Source organism: Nestor notabilis, unplaced genomic scaffold (assembly GCF_000696875.1).
Source record: "Nestor notabilis isolate BGI_N333 unplaced genomic scaffold, ASM69687v1 scaffold27931, whole genome shotgun sequence".
Lineage (NCBI taxonomy): Eukaryota > Metazoa > Chordata > Aves > Psittaciformes > Psittacidae > Nestor > Nestor notabilis.
In genome coordinates this window covers 11,674-27,421 of record NW_009913904.1, presented here as the reverse complement: position 1 = coordinate 27,421, position 15,748 = coordinate 11,674, and the positions used below count along the sequence as shown (strand labels likewise).

Here is a 15,748-nt window from a genome sequence, read left to right as displayed (position 1 = left end):
TTAATGTGGAGACCATTATTACGTGGTGGTGAAAGATGGGCTTGTGTTATTTGATTTGAGAACTAGCTGTGGCATAAAAATCGTACCTGGCTACTCAAGGAAACACCTCTTCCCACATGGATCAGGCTGACATTGTGGCAGTAAAATGAAATACTAGAGACAGAAAAGGGGTCAGGGTCCCAACCCAGGGCAAGGCCTAATGCTCAGTTCTACCCCTGACAAGGGCACAGCCTCCCAGTGCCACTGCCCTGGCCAGGCTGGCTCCCGCCTGTGACAACTGAATTCATCGGTGCCCAGGGCTCTGCCGCAGCCACACCAGTGCTCCGCGGGCTGGAGGCCTGGCCCTGGCCCCTGAGGCTGCTCCCTGGCCGGGGGGATGCAGGCAGAGGAGGGCAGCCTGTGGTGATGGAGGTGCTGGCACCACAATAGCGGATCTTGGGGAACATCTGGAGCATCCATGGCCTGGACCCATCCTGAGAGCTGCCAGCGGGGTCTGTGGAGTGCGAAGTGGCCGGTGGGCAGCAGCGGGCAGTGGTCAGTGTGGAGGGGAGCTGCAGCAGTTACTCTGGAGTGGTGGTGTCACCCAGCAGGCCGACGGAGGGGAGGAGTTTTTGGTCTTTCAGTGTGCAGGACTAGGGTGGTGCTCGTGCTAGCACGTCCAGACCTGCAGCGGAGAGACAAGAACCATGGCAGTGGCTGCTCTGAGCAGCTCCGTGAGCTTCTCTTCATCTTCTTGTGGAGCTTCCCTTTGGGTCCCAGCTCAAAACACCTCTGCCAGGAGTTAAACCTCCAGTCAGTTGAGAACCATCCCCTTGTTTGTTTGAAGATGGTTCCTAACTCATGTAATGCCCTAAGGTCTAGTACTGGAAGAGACCAAACCATCAAGGAGAAGCTTGAGGGAACCAACCTTTACAGTGCTGTCCACGGCGCCAGAGAAGAGGCGGCCCCTGGAGACCGCGAGGGCAGTGACACTACCCTGGTGTCGCAGCAGCGTCTGGGTGCAGATCATGTTGTCCATGCTCCACACCTATGGGGACACAGGAGGCGTGAGCCAAGCAAGTGGCACAGGGCTCTGGCACATCCCTGAGCAGCAGGAGGGATGGGAGATGCTGTGTGACACCAGTGACACGATGCAATGAGGGATGAGGATCCCACAACCTCCCTTCTCCTTGAGGCTGCCCCTGTTTGACCAAGTGCAGCTGCAGCTGCACAGCCCTGGACACGTACCCTGAGGGACCGGTCGTACGATGCACTGAAGACTTTGGTTTGATCTGGTGTGGAGATGACAGCAAGGGCATAGACTGTCCCCACGTGCCCGGTCAGCGTGCGGACCTGCTCCTTTGTCTCTATATCCCAGACCTGCAGGAGGAGAGCAGGGCCTGGAGGCTGCAGTGGGCTGCAGGCCACCAGCTTCTCCTCCATGCACCACCTCCATGCACACCTCCTTGCCCAGCCTCAAGCTGAGCAATGCCTCCACCCTGCAGCCCTTACGTGGATGAGGTTCTCGTAGGTGCCACACACGATGTGGTGGTTCGTCACAGCGATGGAGTAGACGCTGCCTCCTGATGTCTGCAGCACGTGGACACACTCCAGGTTGCGGATGTCCCAGATCTGAAAGAGATGCAGGAGCAGAGGCAGGATTAGACCCACGCAGGGACGCTTTTCCAGGAGGGAGCTCCCCTGAAGCTACTCTGCAGCCCCGAGTCAGCCTGGCTCCACGTGTGCCCAGATCACAGACCTATCCAGCTGGGAATGTTCAGCACTGATGAGGAATGTCCCATTATCTTATTCAACTGCCCAGCTTTGAACATCAAGGCTGAACAAGCTGTGGAGACTGCACACCCTTTGTGTGTGCCTGTGCACACTCACGGGCACCCCCCCCTGTCCTGGATAGCACTAAAACCTGATTTACACTTGTCACCAGCCCCAGGGGCCCACCTTGATCGTTTGGTAGGATCCACTGTAGAGATAGTTCTGAGAAGCCACCAGTGCTCGCACCCAGTGGTTGAGGCCTGTCAGCTCCTTCTTCAGCTTGAGCTCAGTACCTACAATATCCCAGACCTGCAGGAGGCACAGACAGACACACGGACATGGAGGAGACTCTCAGTGGGACCGGGGCAGCCCCCAGCACTGCCCACCCCTGCCCAGCCAGCAAAAGGCCCTAAGCTCACTGTGGGGAACCTTGTGCTGGTTCTCCTGCCCGCTGGGAATCGCCTGAACCCACTGACTTGCAGATAAACCACACAATAACTATGCTGAATAAGCATGTTCCTAACGGCCTGGGAGAGCCAGCTTGGAGCCTGCATTCTCACTGGCAGAGCCCCTTCCCTAGCAGAGAACCCTAAACCAAACCTACAGTAAAGAACTGCTCTGGAATCCCACTCCCAGCCTGTCCAAAGCTTCATTCCCAGGGCTCCTGGGAAACTGTGGTTGAAACCCCCAGCACACAGGGACCAGTAGATCTCACCCCCCTTCCAAGCAGAGCTGCTCAGCTCCTCTGGCAGAAAGTGGCTGAGGGTGACAGAAGAAAAGGCCCCGAGTTCTCCTTCTGCTCAGGGCCGCCTCGTTGCTCCTCCAGCCTGAGGAGCTGAGCCACTGCAGGCCCCAGCTGAAGAAAAGAGCATGTGCCTTCCCACAGACGGACGGTCCCATAAGCCTCACACCAGGAGCTGGAAGCAGAACCAAGGGAATCCAGCCAAGGCTTTAAAGGGCAACTTGCAAAGCTGTTCCCTGATTTCTGCATGCTTTAGGTAAAGAATGCAGATTCATGATCCTCTGGAGGGGGTTTCAAAACAGGGAGCCTGAATCCCCAGCCAATTCCGGACCACAGGCACAATTCCCAATGGTCTGAGTAAGGTCTGTTGAGGGCCCAAGGACACACACACTCAGGAACTGCCCAGATATTCCCCTGCAGCCTCAGGTTCATAGAGTTTGAAGGAAAAAAGTGGTTTTCAGCAAAGTCCCAGAACATCTTTGACCTCAGCAGAGCAAGGGCTAAACCTCCGCAGTGCTGGCTGCTCTCGGAGCTGCGCTTCCCCGTGTGGCTCAGAGAGCCTAATAACAAGGTCACCTACAGACCAAAGTGCCACTTTCTTCCTATTTGGACACTGCTGCCTGCCAATGTACCACTGGTCCCCAACCAGGCCACCCCAGAGCTTTACCTTGATGGCTTTGAGAGAGCCACTGAACAGCATGTTGTGTGAGGAGACCAAAGTGCAAACAGGATTGTCGTGTGCTCGAATCGTGTTCACCTTCTGCAGGTTCTGAATATCCCAGACCTGCAAAGGAGAAGAAGAACGATCATGAGGGGCAGGCCCCTTGTGCTGGAGCCCTTCCTCTTTGCCTCTGGAAGCAGGGCATCACACACAGGGAAAATCTCAGGCAGCACAGGGCTCTTGTATGAGCCTGCTGAGGTCTGAGCACCCAGCCCCAGCTCAGCTCCAGCCTCCTGCTCCTCACACAGGAGCAGGGAGTGGGAAGTACTGCAGGAAACATCCAAATTCAACCCAGGAGGAAGGTGGCTGAAGGCAGTGTGTAAAGCACACACAGGGTTATCAGCCTTACACCACTGGCAGCTGAAGAGCCTTAGAGAAAGAAGGATGCAGGTCCCTGCCCTACAGCAGCCTGGGGCTGGACTGTGGATCTCACATCCCAGAGCAGAGCAGGGCTCCTGGGTACTCACAATGATGGTGCAGTCAGCAGAGCCACTGTACAGCTTGTTCCTGTAATGGCACCAGAGAACAAAGAGAGGTCAGTGAGGGACAGCAAGATGTTCCCAGGGGGCTCCCAGGCACTGTGCTGGGCCAGGAGCTGCAGTCCCACAGCCTCACTGGGCCAGGACCCAACACACCAACCCCAGGAGCAGAGCCCAGGTCTCATGGGAAGGCCAGCCTGGATTAGCCCTTCAAGTAGGAAGCCAGACACTCCCCTGGTGACTAGGGAAGGAGCCAGGACAGAAAGGGAAGCCAAAGAGATTCCCACTTTGCCAATTTTTAAAGAGCAAAGAGGCAAGATGTGCCTCTCCTGCACAATCTTGGCACGTGCAGGACAGAGGATCAGAACCGTGAGGCCATGCTGACGAGCCCCTGTGCTCTCCCCGCTCTCTCCTGCAGGGGCAGGTGTCCCTCTCCACTCACCCCTGGATGCAGAGAGCCAGTACAATTCCATCATGACCCTCCAAGGTCTTTTGGCACTTGTATGTGGTACAGGTATCCCACACCTAACAGGAAACACAAGTGAGCAGAGGGTCACACACCAGCAGATGGAGCAGCTGGGACCAGGGCAGGATGTCAGCAAAGCCACAAAGGCAGCAAGGAGGAAACGGGCTGTCACTGGGCACCTGCCTGCCGGGCTCCCAGGCACAGATAAGCCTGGTTAGGGAAGGAAACGTACTGCAAAGGGTCGGGTTGAAGTCAGTGACACACTGGACAGCAGCAAACAGCAGCCCCCCCCAGCGCTGCCTTTCCCAGCCCAACACAACACGCTGAAGCAGCAAAGCAGCTCTTGGGCTCCTGCTTTAGCAACTCACACCCTGTCTTAGGGCTCCAGTGGTACAGCACAGCCTCTGCAAAGGTTTCCCCACTGAACTCACACCCCTCTAAAAGAGAGGGAACATGGGGCTGTGGTGCCCAGAGCAGCCAGGACAGGGGAGAAAGCTGATTTCTATTGATTAACTCCAGCAATGTCTATTTCCTTCCATGTGGCTCTTGCTGTTGCTCAAAGAAACCAAACCCAAGCCCTGCTCCTGGGCTCCCCCGCCCAGCCAGCAGCCACCACAGTGACACTGGGAGCTGTTGTTCAGGTCACACTGGAGCAGTGCTGTCAGTTTGAGTTACTGAAAACAGGACAAAGAAAAACAAACATGCCATAAAATGGAAAAGGGACATATCTGAGCAGGGAATTTGTTGTTTTCTCTGATGGCTTTTTAGAACAAGGGAAAATAAAAGTAGAAGCTGAAATAAGCTTGAATGCTCTAAACACCATATAAAGCAAACCAGCAGCAGCAGGATGAGATTCTAATCAGGGCTTTGCAGAACCCACCATTTGTCTCTCCACAGTTGGAGACTAATCACATAATGTTGCCCTGCAGAGAATCACGTCCAACTAAACTGCAAAGAACCGTTTGAGATTCTCTGGGAGAAACTCTGGGAAGTGACACCCCCCTCCCCAAACTGCAGCTCAGCTTCTGTCCCACCTGAAGCACGTTTCCAATGCAGCAGATACGCAGAAGAGGTGAGCTCTTACCTTAATGGTTTTGTCTGAAGAGCCACTGAAGAGCAAGTCTCCTATGGAGTAAACACACAAACACCAGACAGGGCCCTGGTGGCCCACAAAGGTTCCCTTGCACTTGAAGATCTGCTGAGGATCATAGGCTGCAGAAACAAGAAGGCAGGTCAGAGGTGGGAGAACAGTGACAGGTCACGGTGTGTTTGGTGGGGACAGAGCTCCCTGTGCTGGCCCAGCAGGTCCTCCTTGCACTTCACCTTGTTGCAGGCCAGAAGGAACCATGAGACCCCCCCCAACCTGACTCATGTCCTACCCTTACAGCTCATCAATGTATTATTGCTTTGAGCCCCAGCTCCTGGGCTGGACTTAGGGATGCCAGAGATGCAGAGTCCACTTTGACAGCTCCCCCAGCAGCCAAGAACCCTGCAGCACTGGGAGCTCCCCTTGGCCAGTGCTTCTGGCAAACACCTGCAGTGACCCTGGGAACAAATTACTGCTGCACCCAGAGACAACTCTGCATATCTGTGACCTGGCCTAAAAGGGAGTCATCGGGCAACCACCCCAAACCCAGCCCGAGAGGAGGAAGACCTGATACTCACAGCCAAGGATGCCCATGTTGAGCCGAGCATTAATGTGGGAGAGCTCATCCTGAAAAACAGAACAAGCTGCATGAGCTGCAGAGCCAGCAGGACCAGCCTGGCCTCCTGGGCATGGCCTTAGGACAGTCCCCTCCACTCTAAAACCACTCCTGCCTTTGGACAGGTCTCTGCTCTAGGGCTCCATGTGTACCTCTCTCTGCCACCTCCCTCCAGAGGGCACAGGGCTCTGACAGCATCTCAGACCTGAACTGAACTTGTCAGTATTCAAGCAGGCACAGAAATACCTTTCAGAATACACTGTCCTTGTTCTGCCATTCACCAAACTGCTAAAAATAATCAATCTGGTTATGAGGACTGCTTGCTCAGCTGGGCTCTGGAAGCCCATCTTGCTGGAGAAGAATTGGAAGGTCTCTTTGTAGTCTCCTCCATGTGTAGTCTCCTCCACACTCCATGGAGGAGACTACAAAGAGGAGCCCTACTGCATCCATGGGGCTCCTCTTCATTAGTTTGCTTAGTTAAAACAGGGCGAGCTCCTCCTAATCAGTACATCCAGTGGGATGCAGCCTGCCTGAACTAGGGAGGAATGTCCACCCAAGAGCAGTGCTTGAATGATGTCTGAAATGATGAGACAGCTCTCACTCCCAGCTTGTTAGCAAGGACCTGCTTATCTTCCTGCTTTCTCTGCGGGTAGGGAGAAGGGGATACTGTCCCTGGCTAGTATAAAAGGTACCAGGCTTTGGAGCAGAGGGATCTCTCCTGGCTGCAGGGATCTTCCCTCTGTTAACACATTTCCAGAGCAGAAATAGGCTGAGAAAAGGCAGCAGAACCAGTTTAAATGGCAGCAGAACCAGTTTAAATGGCAGCCCAGAAGCAGTGGCCAGAATGAGCTGCCTTTAACTCATCCTGGAGGAACCCTTCGCCCAAAGCCCAGCTGCAAAAGCAAACCAGAGCTGGGCTGAGCAGAGCCAGGGGGGAACCACAAGGACTCCCCACTGCAGGAAAGGCTTAACCAGCAGCAGAGCCAGGTAACTGCATGTGATCCCTACTGCACCCCAGGGCCCGGCCCCTCCTCACGTTCAGCATGGAGGCATCCCTGCGGAATTCCATCAGGTCCTCGCTCAGCTTGCTCTGGTTCTCGTCCAGCACATCTGTAAGAGATGAAGAGGTCCTGTGATGTTCTGGCAGCAGAGAAGTCAACGGAACCCCTATTTTTTCCTCTGCAAGGAATATTTGAGCCTCCTGAAACCTGCTCAGCACCGGTTTTAAACAGGGAATGAATCCTGTAAGGCACCATCCCACAAAGAGCTGCCCGGTTCCTACAGCTCTGACCACAGAGCTCACTCGGTGAGGACTCACCAAACTTGAGCTCCAGGTTCTTCTCCAGCTGGTCGATCTTCTCCGAGAGCTTCCCCAGCATGGAGCGCAGGAAGGCGATTTCCTGGTCCTTCTGGGCCATTGCCACCTGCATCTCATGGAAGCGGTCGTCTGTCTGCTGCAGGAACTCCTTCAGACCCTCAAACTTGCACGTCTCCAAGTGGGTCTCATAAGTGTCTTGATTTCCTATGAACGTACACCTAAAGGGGAAGGCAGACACTGGCTGGAGCAGGGCTCACATGGCACATCTTGCTCAGCTGGCTCCTCAGAGGAAGGTCTGAAGACTGTGGTGGCCTCCAGCTGCTCCGCTCCTCCTACCAGGAGTGGTGGAACTGCAGTTCACCATCCTGCTGGGTGCTGGCAACTGAAGGGCAGCACAGAGGCCAAGCAGCTCCTGTTCTTCCTGCCAGGGCATTGGCCCCAAACTGAACTGTCTGTGTAGGTGGTTGCAAGGAAAAGCAGATTATGGCAAGAGACAGAATGTGGTGCTGGTTTGTGTGCTCACCAGGAGCCCAATCTAAGAGCCACCAAAACCAATGGATAAAACAGCAGCCGACTTCAGCAGATGCTGCCTTGTGCCTGCAGCATGACAAGGAGTCAGGGCTGCACTGTCAGGACTTGTCAGTGCCAAGATGTCTTGCTTCTGCCGAGACATCTCTTCCTGCAACAGTAACTTTAACTGCAGGATGCCCCCAGCCCAGGCTGCACTCCTCCTTGGTGAGAATCAACCCTGGTCAGTACTTCCCTTGCCCTGGCAGAAGGACTGACTTAAAGACACTGCCACAGTGCTTGAATTACTTATATACTCATCCTCTTCCCTGCATGGCCCTGGCCACATCCACTGCTCTGAGTCTCCTCCCCCTGGTTCTTCTCCCTGTGCACCTCACCCTCCTCCTCCTCACCTCAATCTCCTCCTCCAGCAGGGCTTACAGCTGGGCAGTGACCTGCCTGTTCTCAACTAGAGCCTCAGGGCTGCCTTCTGCAAGTCCTGCAAGCCTGATCTCAGCCTCAGGCCAGTGCACAGTTGCTCAGAGCCCATGGGGCTACCCCAAGGCTGTGGTAGCCACAAAACAGCTCAGAAATGAGCTTGGTGAAGTCTTGACACTAGAAAGCATCAGCTCTCTCTTTCAGATGTGCCTCCAGGTTCATTTTGAGGAGCGGGGGGCAGCTGGGGTTATTGGGGCAGCGAACAGGCCTGTAGTCACAGCTGCTTTCATGATCTCTGTCCATGGAGAGAAGCCAAAGGAGGGAAGATCAGCAATAAGCAAAACGCAATGGAAACAACACAGATTGTCAGGAAAGGAGCAAACAGCCCTGTGAGACTCTTTCAGATGTGCCTCCAGGTTCATTTTGAGGAGCGGGGGGCAGCTGGGGTTATTGGGGCAGCGAACAGGCCTGTAGTCACAGCTGCTTTCATGATCTCTGTCCATGGAGAGAAGCCAAAGGAGGGAAGATCAGCAATAAGCAAAACGCAATGGAAACAACACAGATTGTCAGGAAAGGAGCAAACAGCCCTGTGAGACTGTCAGGTGACTGAGAGCCTCTGCTCCAAGACTGCAATTAGAGCTTTAAATTCTTATTTGGACAGTAAGCTGAAAGTAATAACAGGCCACATTTACACAGGAACATCTACTGCTGCAGCTGATGGGCTGAGCCCACAGGCAGCTATCAACAGGCAATGGGCAGGGGATAGGGAAGACAGTGAATGCAGTTGGGATGGGGAGGGAGATAGATTTCAGATTCCTAGGATGTAACTAGAACAATTCATCACACAGAAAGAATCCCAAGGTCTCTGCTTGACCGTAACCAGTGTTTCAACCTAGATATGCGGTGAGTGCTTTCACAGTGTATCCCCTTGTCCTGATGACACAGTTTGGTGGTGGACTTGCCAGTCCCGGAGTAAACGTTGGCTCTGATGACCTTAAAGGTCTTTTCCAACCTGGTTGATTCTATGGTGCTGAGACACTAAAGTGGGAGCAGAGACCTTTCCTGAGACCAGCCCATGTGCCATCGTCCTAAGAGTGAGACACAGCGGGAAGAACTGTCCCCTCAAGTCACCTTGTCCATTCCCACAGCCCTGCAAGCTGGCAGGAGCTGCACCATGCCCAGGAGCCGCAGGGCAGCAGGTAGCTGGTGGAGGAGCACACTGATAAGAAGCACTTACTTCCTGGCACTGAGTTTGATTGTGAAGGGGCAGCCGCGGGGGTCCACCTCGAAGGCAGCGGGCTTGCTGCTGGCCGCGGGCCGGCACCCGTACTTGCAGTGAATGAAGAGCTCCCCAATCTGCTCGGCCACCGCGATGTTGTTCACCACCACGGTCAGCTTGGCGTTGTCCACCGGGCACTTCTCTGCCAGGCAGGGGGGCAAAAGAGACACTCAGCAAAGAGGGAGGCACCGCAGGGGCACCTCACACAGCTCTCTGCCTGCCCTGGCCGACGGGCCAGCTCCCAGGTGAGTGCAGCGGAACGAGCCATGAATATTCACACCAGGTTTGCAAGCTGCTATCTCGGGTTTGTCTTGGGGCTTGGTGAAAAGTTATCCATGGTAATCCAGGATAATGGAGCTAACTGCCAATGAAAGGTGATCTAATTCAGACTACCTTGTGCTTGCTCTAAAGTGTGAGTGTTCACAGTGAGCACAGACCAAGAGATGCCCCATACATAACCCAGCTTGGCACAGCACTGCAGGCCAGGGATGCTGCAGCAAGGCAAAGACACGAGCTTTGAGGGCAGGAGTAAAACAGCAACGCAGGACTGCAACTGCAAAGCCTTCTGCTATAAATCTGTTGTTTGGGATAGCAGGCTGTGGTGACAAGGCATTAGCACGGAAAGCACAGGGACTCCTCCCATGTGGAAGATGAACACCTTAAGGCAGGAAGAGCTTGCAGAGTCCAAACCAAGCAGGAGGTGGTTAGGCCAGGCCAGCAGCCAGACATTGGGCCCTATCAGGCTTCTGGAAGAGCTGGGTGAGCTAAAGCAGCTCTAAATGGTGCTGTGCAGGGCCTCAGACAGCAGCCAGAGAGCTGGCACTGATGGGATGGGGGAGGAGGCCTTTGATGGGTCCCCGTCAAACACAGCCCCCGTGTTCCTCAGGCAGCCACAGAAAAGCTTTCTGTCTGCAGTCAGTGGGTCAACCCTGGGCGAGATATGCATTATCCCGGGATTATCCATTGCATATTCCAGGATTTGAGAACATCCTGTGCCCAAGAGCTGGGCCCAGTCCTCTAGTGCCATGTTAATAGCATGTACCGTCAGAGCTCGGAGCTGCACAGCCCCTCACTACTGCAGTGGCAGCCTCTGACTGGCAGCTTGTTTCAAGCCCTTCAGACATCTTTCTGCAGGTTTCTTTCTAAGTGGAAGCAAACAACCCAGAAAACAACAGTGTTCTGGCTGCATCACACAATGAACAGTTCTGTACTCACCAGATGTTAAGGCACATCTCCTACAAAACGTGTGCTGTGGAACAAAGAGGAACAGCAGCGTCAGCATAAACAAGATTGGACAAATTATTCCCTGGGGCTAATGATGGGAAAGGTGGCAAATATCAAAGCCTGTGGCTCAGGGGCTCAGCAGCTGTTCTACCTGCTTTATAGCTCAGTGTGCTTTTAACTCTGCACCACAGGGCAAAACCCAGCTGCTTGCTCCTGCAGCTCAGGGTGCAACGCAGGTCCTGTTCCTGAGCTTAATACCAGTCAGCAGGTATTAAGTTTGAAGCTTTGAGGGTTCTGCCCTGTTCAGGATCAGGCTGTGACCATGGGGCAAGCCCCAAGCCATGGGCATGTTCTGCCACACTGATACTCCTACCCTCCAAGTCTGCCTGGGGTTTCTCTTCTTCACCCTCTACTTTAGTCTATGTCATTGTTCTCATGTCCCTGAGAAGTCCTCAAGGGGAAGAGCAAGAGCAAGCCTGGCCTCCCCCTGTCCTTGGCCAGTGAGCCCATCACATGTATCCCCCTGTAGCTCTTTTAAGGTAGCTGAAGCTGTCAGGGGGATGGGACAGCTGGTTTGTAAGCCCATTGAACACACAGTAAATTTGACCACTTTAAACATATCTCTCTCTATTCTTACAGCAGAAATGTATAGGAACAATTGAATTTGATAAAGCAGCAAATACAATCTAACGTGCTCATGAATATAAAGACAGGAACAAAGGCTGCAGCAGCATTTCACTGGTCCTGAACTTGCCCCGGGGTTCCCTGGAGCCTCCTCACCCCATTCCCCTGCTTGGCAGCAGCACTGGAGAGGCTGCAAGTCACTCCTCAGAGCTGTTATCTGTTGCCCTGCTCATGCAGCCTCTTCCTGCCCTGCACAGCTGCATGGTGCTCCCTCCAGAGCTGCCAAACCAGGGCTGCAAGTGAAGCCGGGCTGCTTCCTGCACCAGGTTTTTGTTTCCATATTAACCAGTAAATCTCGGTGTCTCCATGAATTGCTGCTTGCTGAAATGGTGCAGTGAATCCGCACCCACTTCCAGCACCTTTGGGGATAGCACCCCCACTGCAATAGAACAATCCTGCTCTCTGCTTTTGTTGCTACAGCTCCATCCCAGCAATCAGAAGCATGTCAGAAGCATTAGAGAGCCTGTCACAGAGCCATCTTTCTCCACATGCAGCACAGAAACATAATAATATACAGTTTCTATTAAATCCCAGCAAAATGGAACATAGAAGAATATTCATAACACTCTGTGCCTTTCATTAGAGGATCTCAAATCCCTCTGCAAGCATGAACTAAATGAAGCTTCAAACCATTCTTGTTTTGTAAGAAAGACACTGTTCACAACTGAAGCGCAGCCGTTCCCGGGGTGCCCAGGAGGCAGCAGCACCCTGCAGAGCCCTTCAGGAAGGGAATGGGGAGGTTCAGACCTCGCTGAAACCACACAAAGGGGCTTGAATAGTGCCAGTTCCCTGGGAAAAGCTGCCCAGTTTTAGGCAAGCCCCAGGCTTCTGTGGGTAAGTGCCCAGTGCCCCACACAGCCCACTGCAGGCTGGTTCAGAGCTGCTTCATGGGGAAATCTAACACGTGTCCACCAGCACCTCTGCTCCTACACTGGCCTGGCTCCCTGGTCAGGGGCTGCCTTGTCTGCGCTCACTCAGGCTGACAGTGATCAGGGACAATCACTGGGGACAGTCAGGGCTCGGCTGTAGCTCACACATCCATGGAGCCCACGCTTGTGACCTGGAAGAGTGCTGCCTTACCCCACAGGTTGTGATGACCGGATCCTTAAACACACTGCAGCAGAGCTGGCAGCACAGCTTCACAGACGGCTGTTCAGCAAACACCAGTGGCTCCTGCAGAGGAGGAGAGAAAGGGACAGAGAGAGCACAGGGTTAGAGCCTCCAGCTCTGCAGAAAGAACAAAGTAACTCCTCAGCGCTGGTCCTTTGGGAGCCTGGGGTACAGGGAACACTAAAGACTGGATCTGCTGATCTCCAGTGTGTAAGAGGTAGGGGAGGAATGCACTTGGGAATGGCTGGAGACCCTGAGCTCATCACAAACTGAGGGCCACCGGCACTCGGCTGGATCAGGACCTGATCAGGAACAACTTCTTTCCCAGAGTGACTCAAGTCACCAGAACTGCATGGGCTGCACTGCTGGTGCTGCATGCTGTCAGAAACATCCCCTGCATGAAGCCTGAAGTTTTAAAGCTATCTTAAAACAGCTTGTCCCCTGGTATTTTTAAACCATCCTGACGGAAAGGCTCTTTCACTCTGTTCTGAAGCAGAAACATCACCATTTCTGCTGCCATGGGCCCACCTCTGCAGTTCTGGTCACCAGCTAAGACAGACGAAGCTCTGAGCACATTGTCCCAGAGCAGCACAGCTCTCCCCTCCACACCAGAGCAGGGCTGCACATTCCAGAGCATTTCAAATCAATCACTGCAGCTCAGGCTGTCCTTTCATCCTGTGTTCCCTCAGAAATGCAAACACAACCCCCTGGGCTCCTAAATATGAAACACACACTTTTATCCCAGATCAGCAGCAAAATGCTGCCTGGTCTTTTATGCATCCAGTGTGGGGTTAGTTACTAAGCTCAGCTTAACAGTGTCCTCCCCCAACAAGAGTCACTTGCGGACAATTCCTTGCACCCTCCTGGGGCTTACAATCAACCAGTGGGGTACCACAAGGCCCTAAATCCAGGATGGGGCTCTGAATCAGGGGCAATTGTGTTAGTCTTGCTGCCTGGGGAGAGACCACCAGCCTAAAGACGTGCAACCCCTACTGCTGTGCAGCAGAGCCAAGGAAGCCCACATGACTTTGCAAAGACTTACAGTTTTCCCAAGAAGCAGAAAAGTCTCACCATTGTCCTCTCTTTACAGACAGGGAAATGGTGCACAAGCAGGCAGAGAAACTTGCAGAAGTCAGTGGTGGAAACAAAATTAGCACCAGGAGTCCTGCCAGCCAGACATGCCGAAAAATCTGCCCACGACAGCTCCATGTACTCACAAGAGTCCACAAAGTTACTCTTTTGACACTGAACTTCCTAATACAGCTCCTTCAGACAATCCCAAATACCTACTGGCTCCTCCTCTTCCTCATGGAGTGAAAACGTGGAGCGCAAGGACATGTTGGACTCGGAGTGCAGTGAACGGACGGAGATCGCGGAGTCGGAGCGGCGCGGGGTGCTGATGGGAGGCTTCAACGAGAGGAAAACCAGCTCTGGTCAGAAAACCATTCCCCTGCTCCAAACCTCTCTGCATAGACTTCAAGTTCGATGTCCCCCCTCTACAAAACTCAGTGGCCCCCAGAAGCTGCACGTCTCACTGCTGCCTGCCCTTCCCAGGAGCTGGAACGCTGCTCCATGCTCCGAGACAGGACAAGCATCAGTCAGGTTGAACCTACTAAACCAAGCTGACAACAGAATTCCAAGCATGCAACTTCCTCCAAGGTGCCTACTTACCGTGTGCACCAAGCAACGGCTTGCAAGAATTAATCCTTCATGGAAAGCTTTGTGTATCTCCTTCAGAGACAGCACCAGCTTCTGCAATGCCTCTAATCTCTGCAGCAACACTTGTTGTTTCACTCACTATCTGACTCCTGCCAAATTGCTTTGCGTAAGTGTGGAGACTTCCTTCTATTGAATTCAGCACAGACTGGCTTTGTCGCTTCCTGCTCGGGAGGGGACAGCTCAGTGGACACTGCATGCACCAATCAAGGAATATCCCACTGGTTACAGCAGCCTTGGGATTGGCTTGGAGGGAACGCTGCTGCTGAAATATTAACCAGCAGCACATCACTCAGGGTGGAGTATCAACCAGCAGCACGTAGCCAAGATGTGATTTGGTGTCAAAGTGAAAGCAGGGAGTCTCCAGCCCATGGGATGATTGGAGCTGGGGTCCAGCACAGCTGGTAGCACAGCCACTGCAGGGTTACTCCAGAGGAGATGAGTGGTGACTGGGAAGAGCACAGAGAGCAGCAATAAGTCTTGAAGGATCAGATGAGCTGATGAAAAATGGGAGAATGAAGCCATAAGCTTCAGACCCTTAGCAGCAAGAGATGACCAATGCCCAGGCTACCTGACTGGAGCCTACACCAGTCTCAAACTCCTAGAAGAGCTGCCAGAAAGAGCTCTGGAGATCACTGGCCCTGCTGCCCATCTCCAGCCCTGGCATGGTCCATCTGGAACAGGGAAAGCTGCATGGACAAACCTCTGCCACTCCGAGATCCTCTCCTGCACTATCTTGTGAGCACAAGAGTCTTCCCTCATGCTCAATCTGAGCCTCCAGAGCTGCATTTCGTGTGCTTGCCCTGGTGAACGTGTGCGACATCAGACCCACGGGCAGACAAAAGCAACGTCAGAGGCCAGGAAATTCAGCAATGGAAGCTGTGAGATGAGGTTCGGAGGCTGCTGCCTTCCCCAGAGACAAACTACACTGCAGTGAGTGCGGAAGAGGAGCCGAGCAGGACCCTGCTGGTTCCTCACACTGCTCTGCTGCTTAATTCTAATGCTTCCAGGATCCTAGGAGCTCAGAAATGCTGCATCTGCTTTGAAGCCAAAGCATAAAGCTCTTTTTCTTTAAGACAGCATATTTACTGCTTAAGCATGAAAACCTTGAGGAGGAATGGTTATAATGAGGTAAATCAGTTTTATATGTATCTACTCATTGTATTATTTTCCTCCACTAGTAACAGAAGTCACTGAAATAACAAGAATGACTGTGCAGAGTTCCCATGCTGGAGGTGACACAGAGAGCAGGGCAGCAAAGAGGCTCTCCTGGGAGGCAGCTTTATCAGAAGCAACATCCTGTGTGGATCACGGGTGGAAAAGGGGGAACTGCAGCCCAAGAGCTCTTCCAGAAGGCAGGGGAGGGAGGCAAAGCCTTGCTAGGCTTGTGCCACACTGTGGGCTCAGCTCCCTGGGTCCTGGCTGGTGTTGCCTACACAGGAGAGAAGAAAGATCACTCCACCTGAGTTGCAGAGACAATACTGAATGGTAGAGGTGTGTGCTGGCATTTAATGCCCCTTGAGGTATCTTCAGCCTTTGTCTTTGCCAAGCAAATAAGGCTAAGAGTTGAGAAACCTCAGCTGGAAGATGGATATAGCTTGTGGCTGGG

The 15,748-nt window shown here is 53.4% G+C and overlaps 1 protein-coding gene across 1 annotated transcript in view; it reads right to left on the bottom strand.

Annotated features, from left to right (window-relative positions):
* Positions 1–438: 438 nt before the first annotated feature.
* Positions 439–15,748, bottom strand: part of TRAF7 (TNF receptor-associated factor 7, E3 ubiquitin protein ligase) — an 18,464-nt gene continuing 3,154 nt past the window's right edge. Inside the window, exons 4-20 of the mRNA XM_010023410.1 lie at positions 13,714–13,830; positions 12,394–12,486; positions 10,621–10,654; positions 9,364–9,547; positions 8,487–8,621; positions 7,182–7,399; positions 6,900–6,973; positions 5,826–5,874; positions 5,245–5,372; positions 4,137–4,219; positions 3,683–3,722; positions 3,162–3,278; positions 1,939–2,061; positions 1,492–1,611; positions 1,228–1,359; positions 908–1,027; positions 439–664 (exon numbers count right to left, since the gene is read on the bottom strand). Coding sequence (XP_010021712.1) covers positions 650–664; positions 908–1,027; positions 1,228–1,359; positions 1,492–1,611; positions 1,939–2,061; positions 3,162–3,278; positions 3,683–3,722; positions 4,137–4,219; positions 5,245–5,372; positions 5,826–5,874; positions 6,900–6,973; positions 7,182–7,399; positions 8,487–8,621; positions 9,364–9,547; positions 10,621–10,654; positions 12,394–12,486; positions 13,714–13,830 — 1,782 coding nt within the window. The 3' untranslated portion in view covers positions 439–649. The remainder of the gene's footprint in view (positions 665–907; positions 1,028–1,227; positions 1,360–1,491; positions 1,612–1,938; positions 2,062–3,161; positions 3,279–3,682; positions 3,723–4,136; positions 4,220–5,244; positions 5,373–5,825; positions 5,875–6,899; positions 6,974–7,181; positions 7,400–8,486; positions 8,622–9,363; positions 9,548–10,620; positions 10,655–12,393; positions 12,487–13,713; positions 13,831–15,748) is intronic.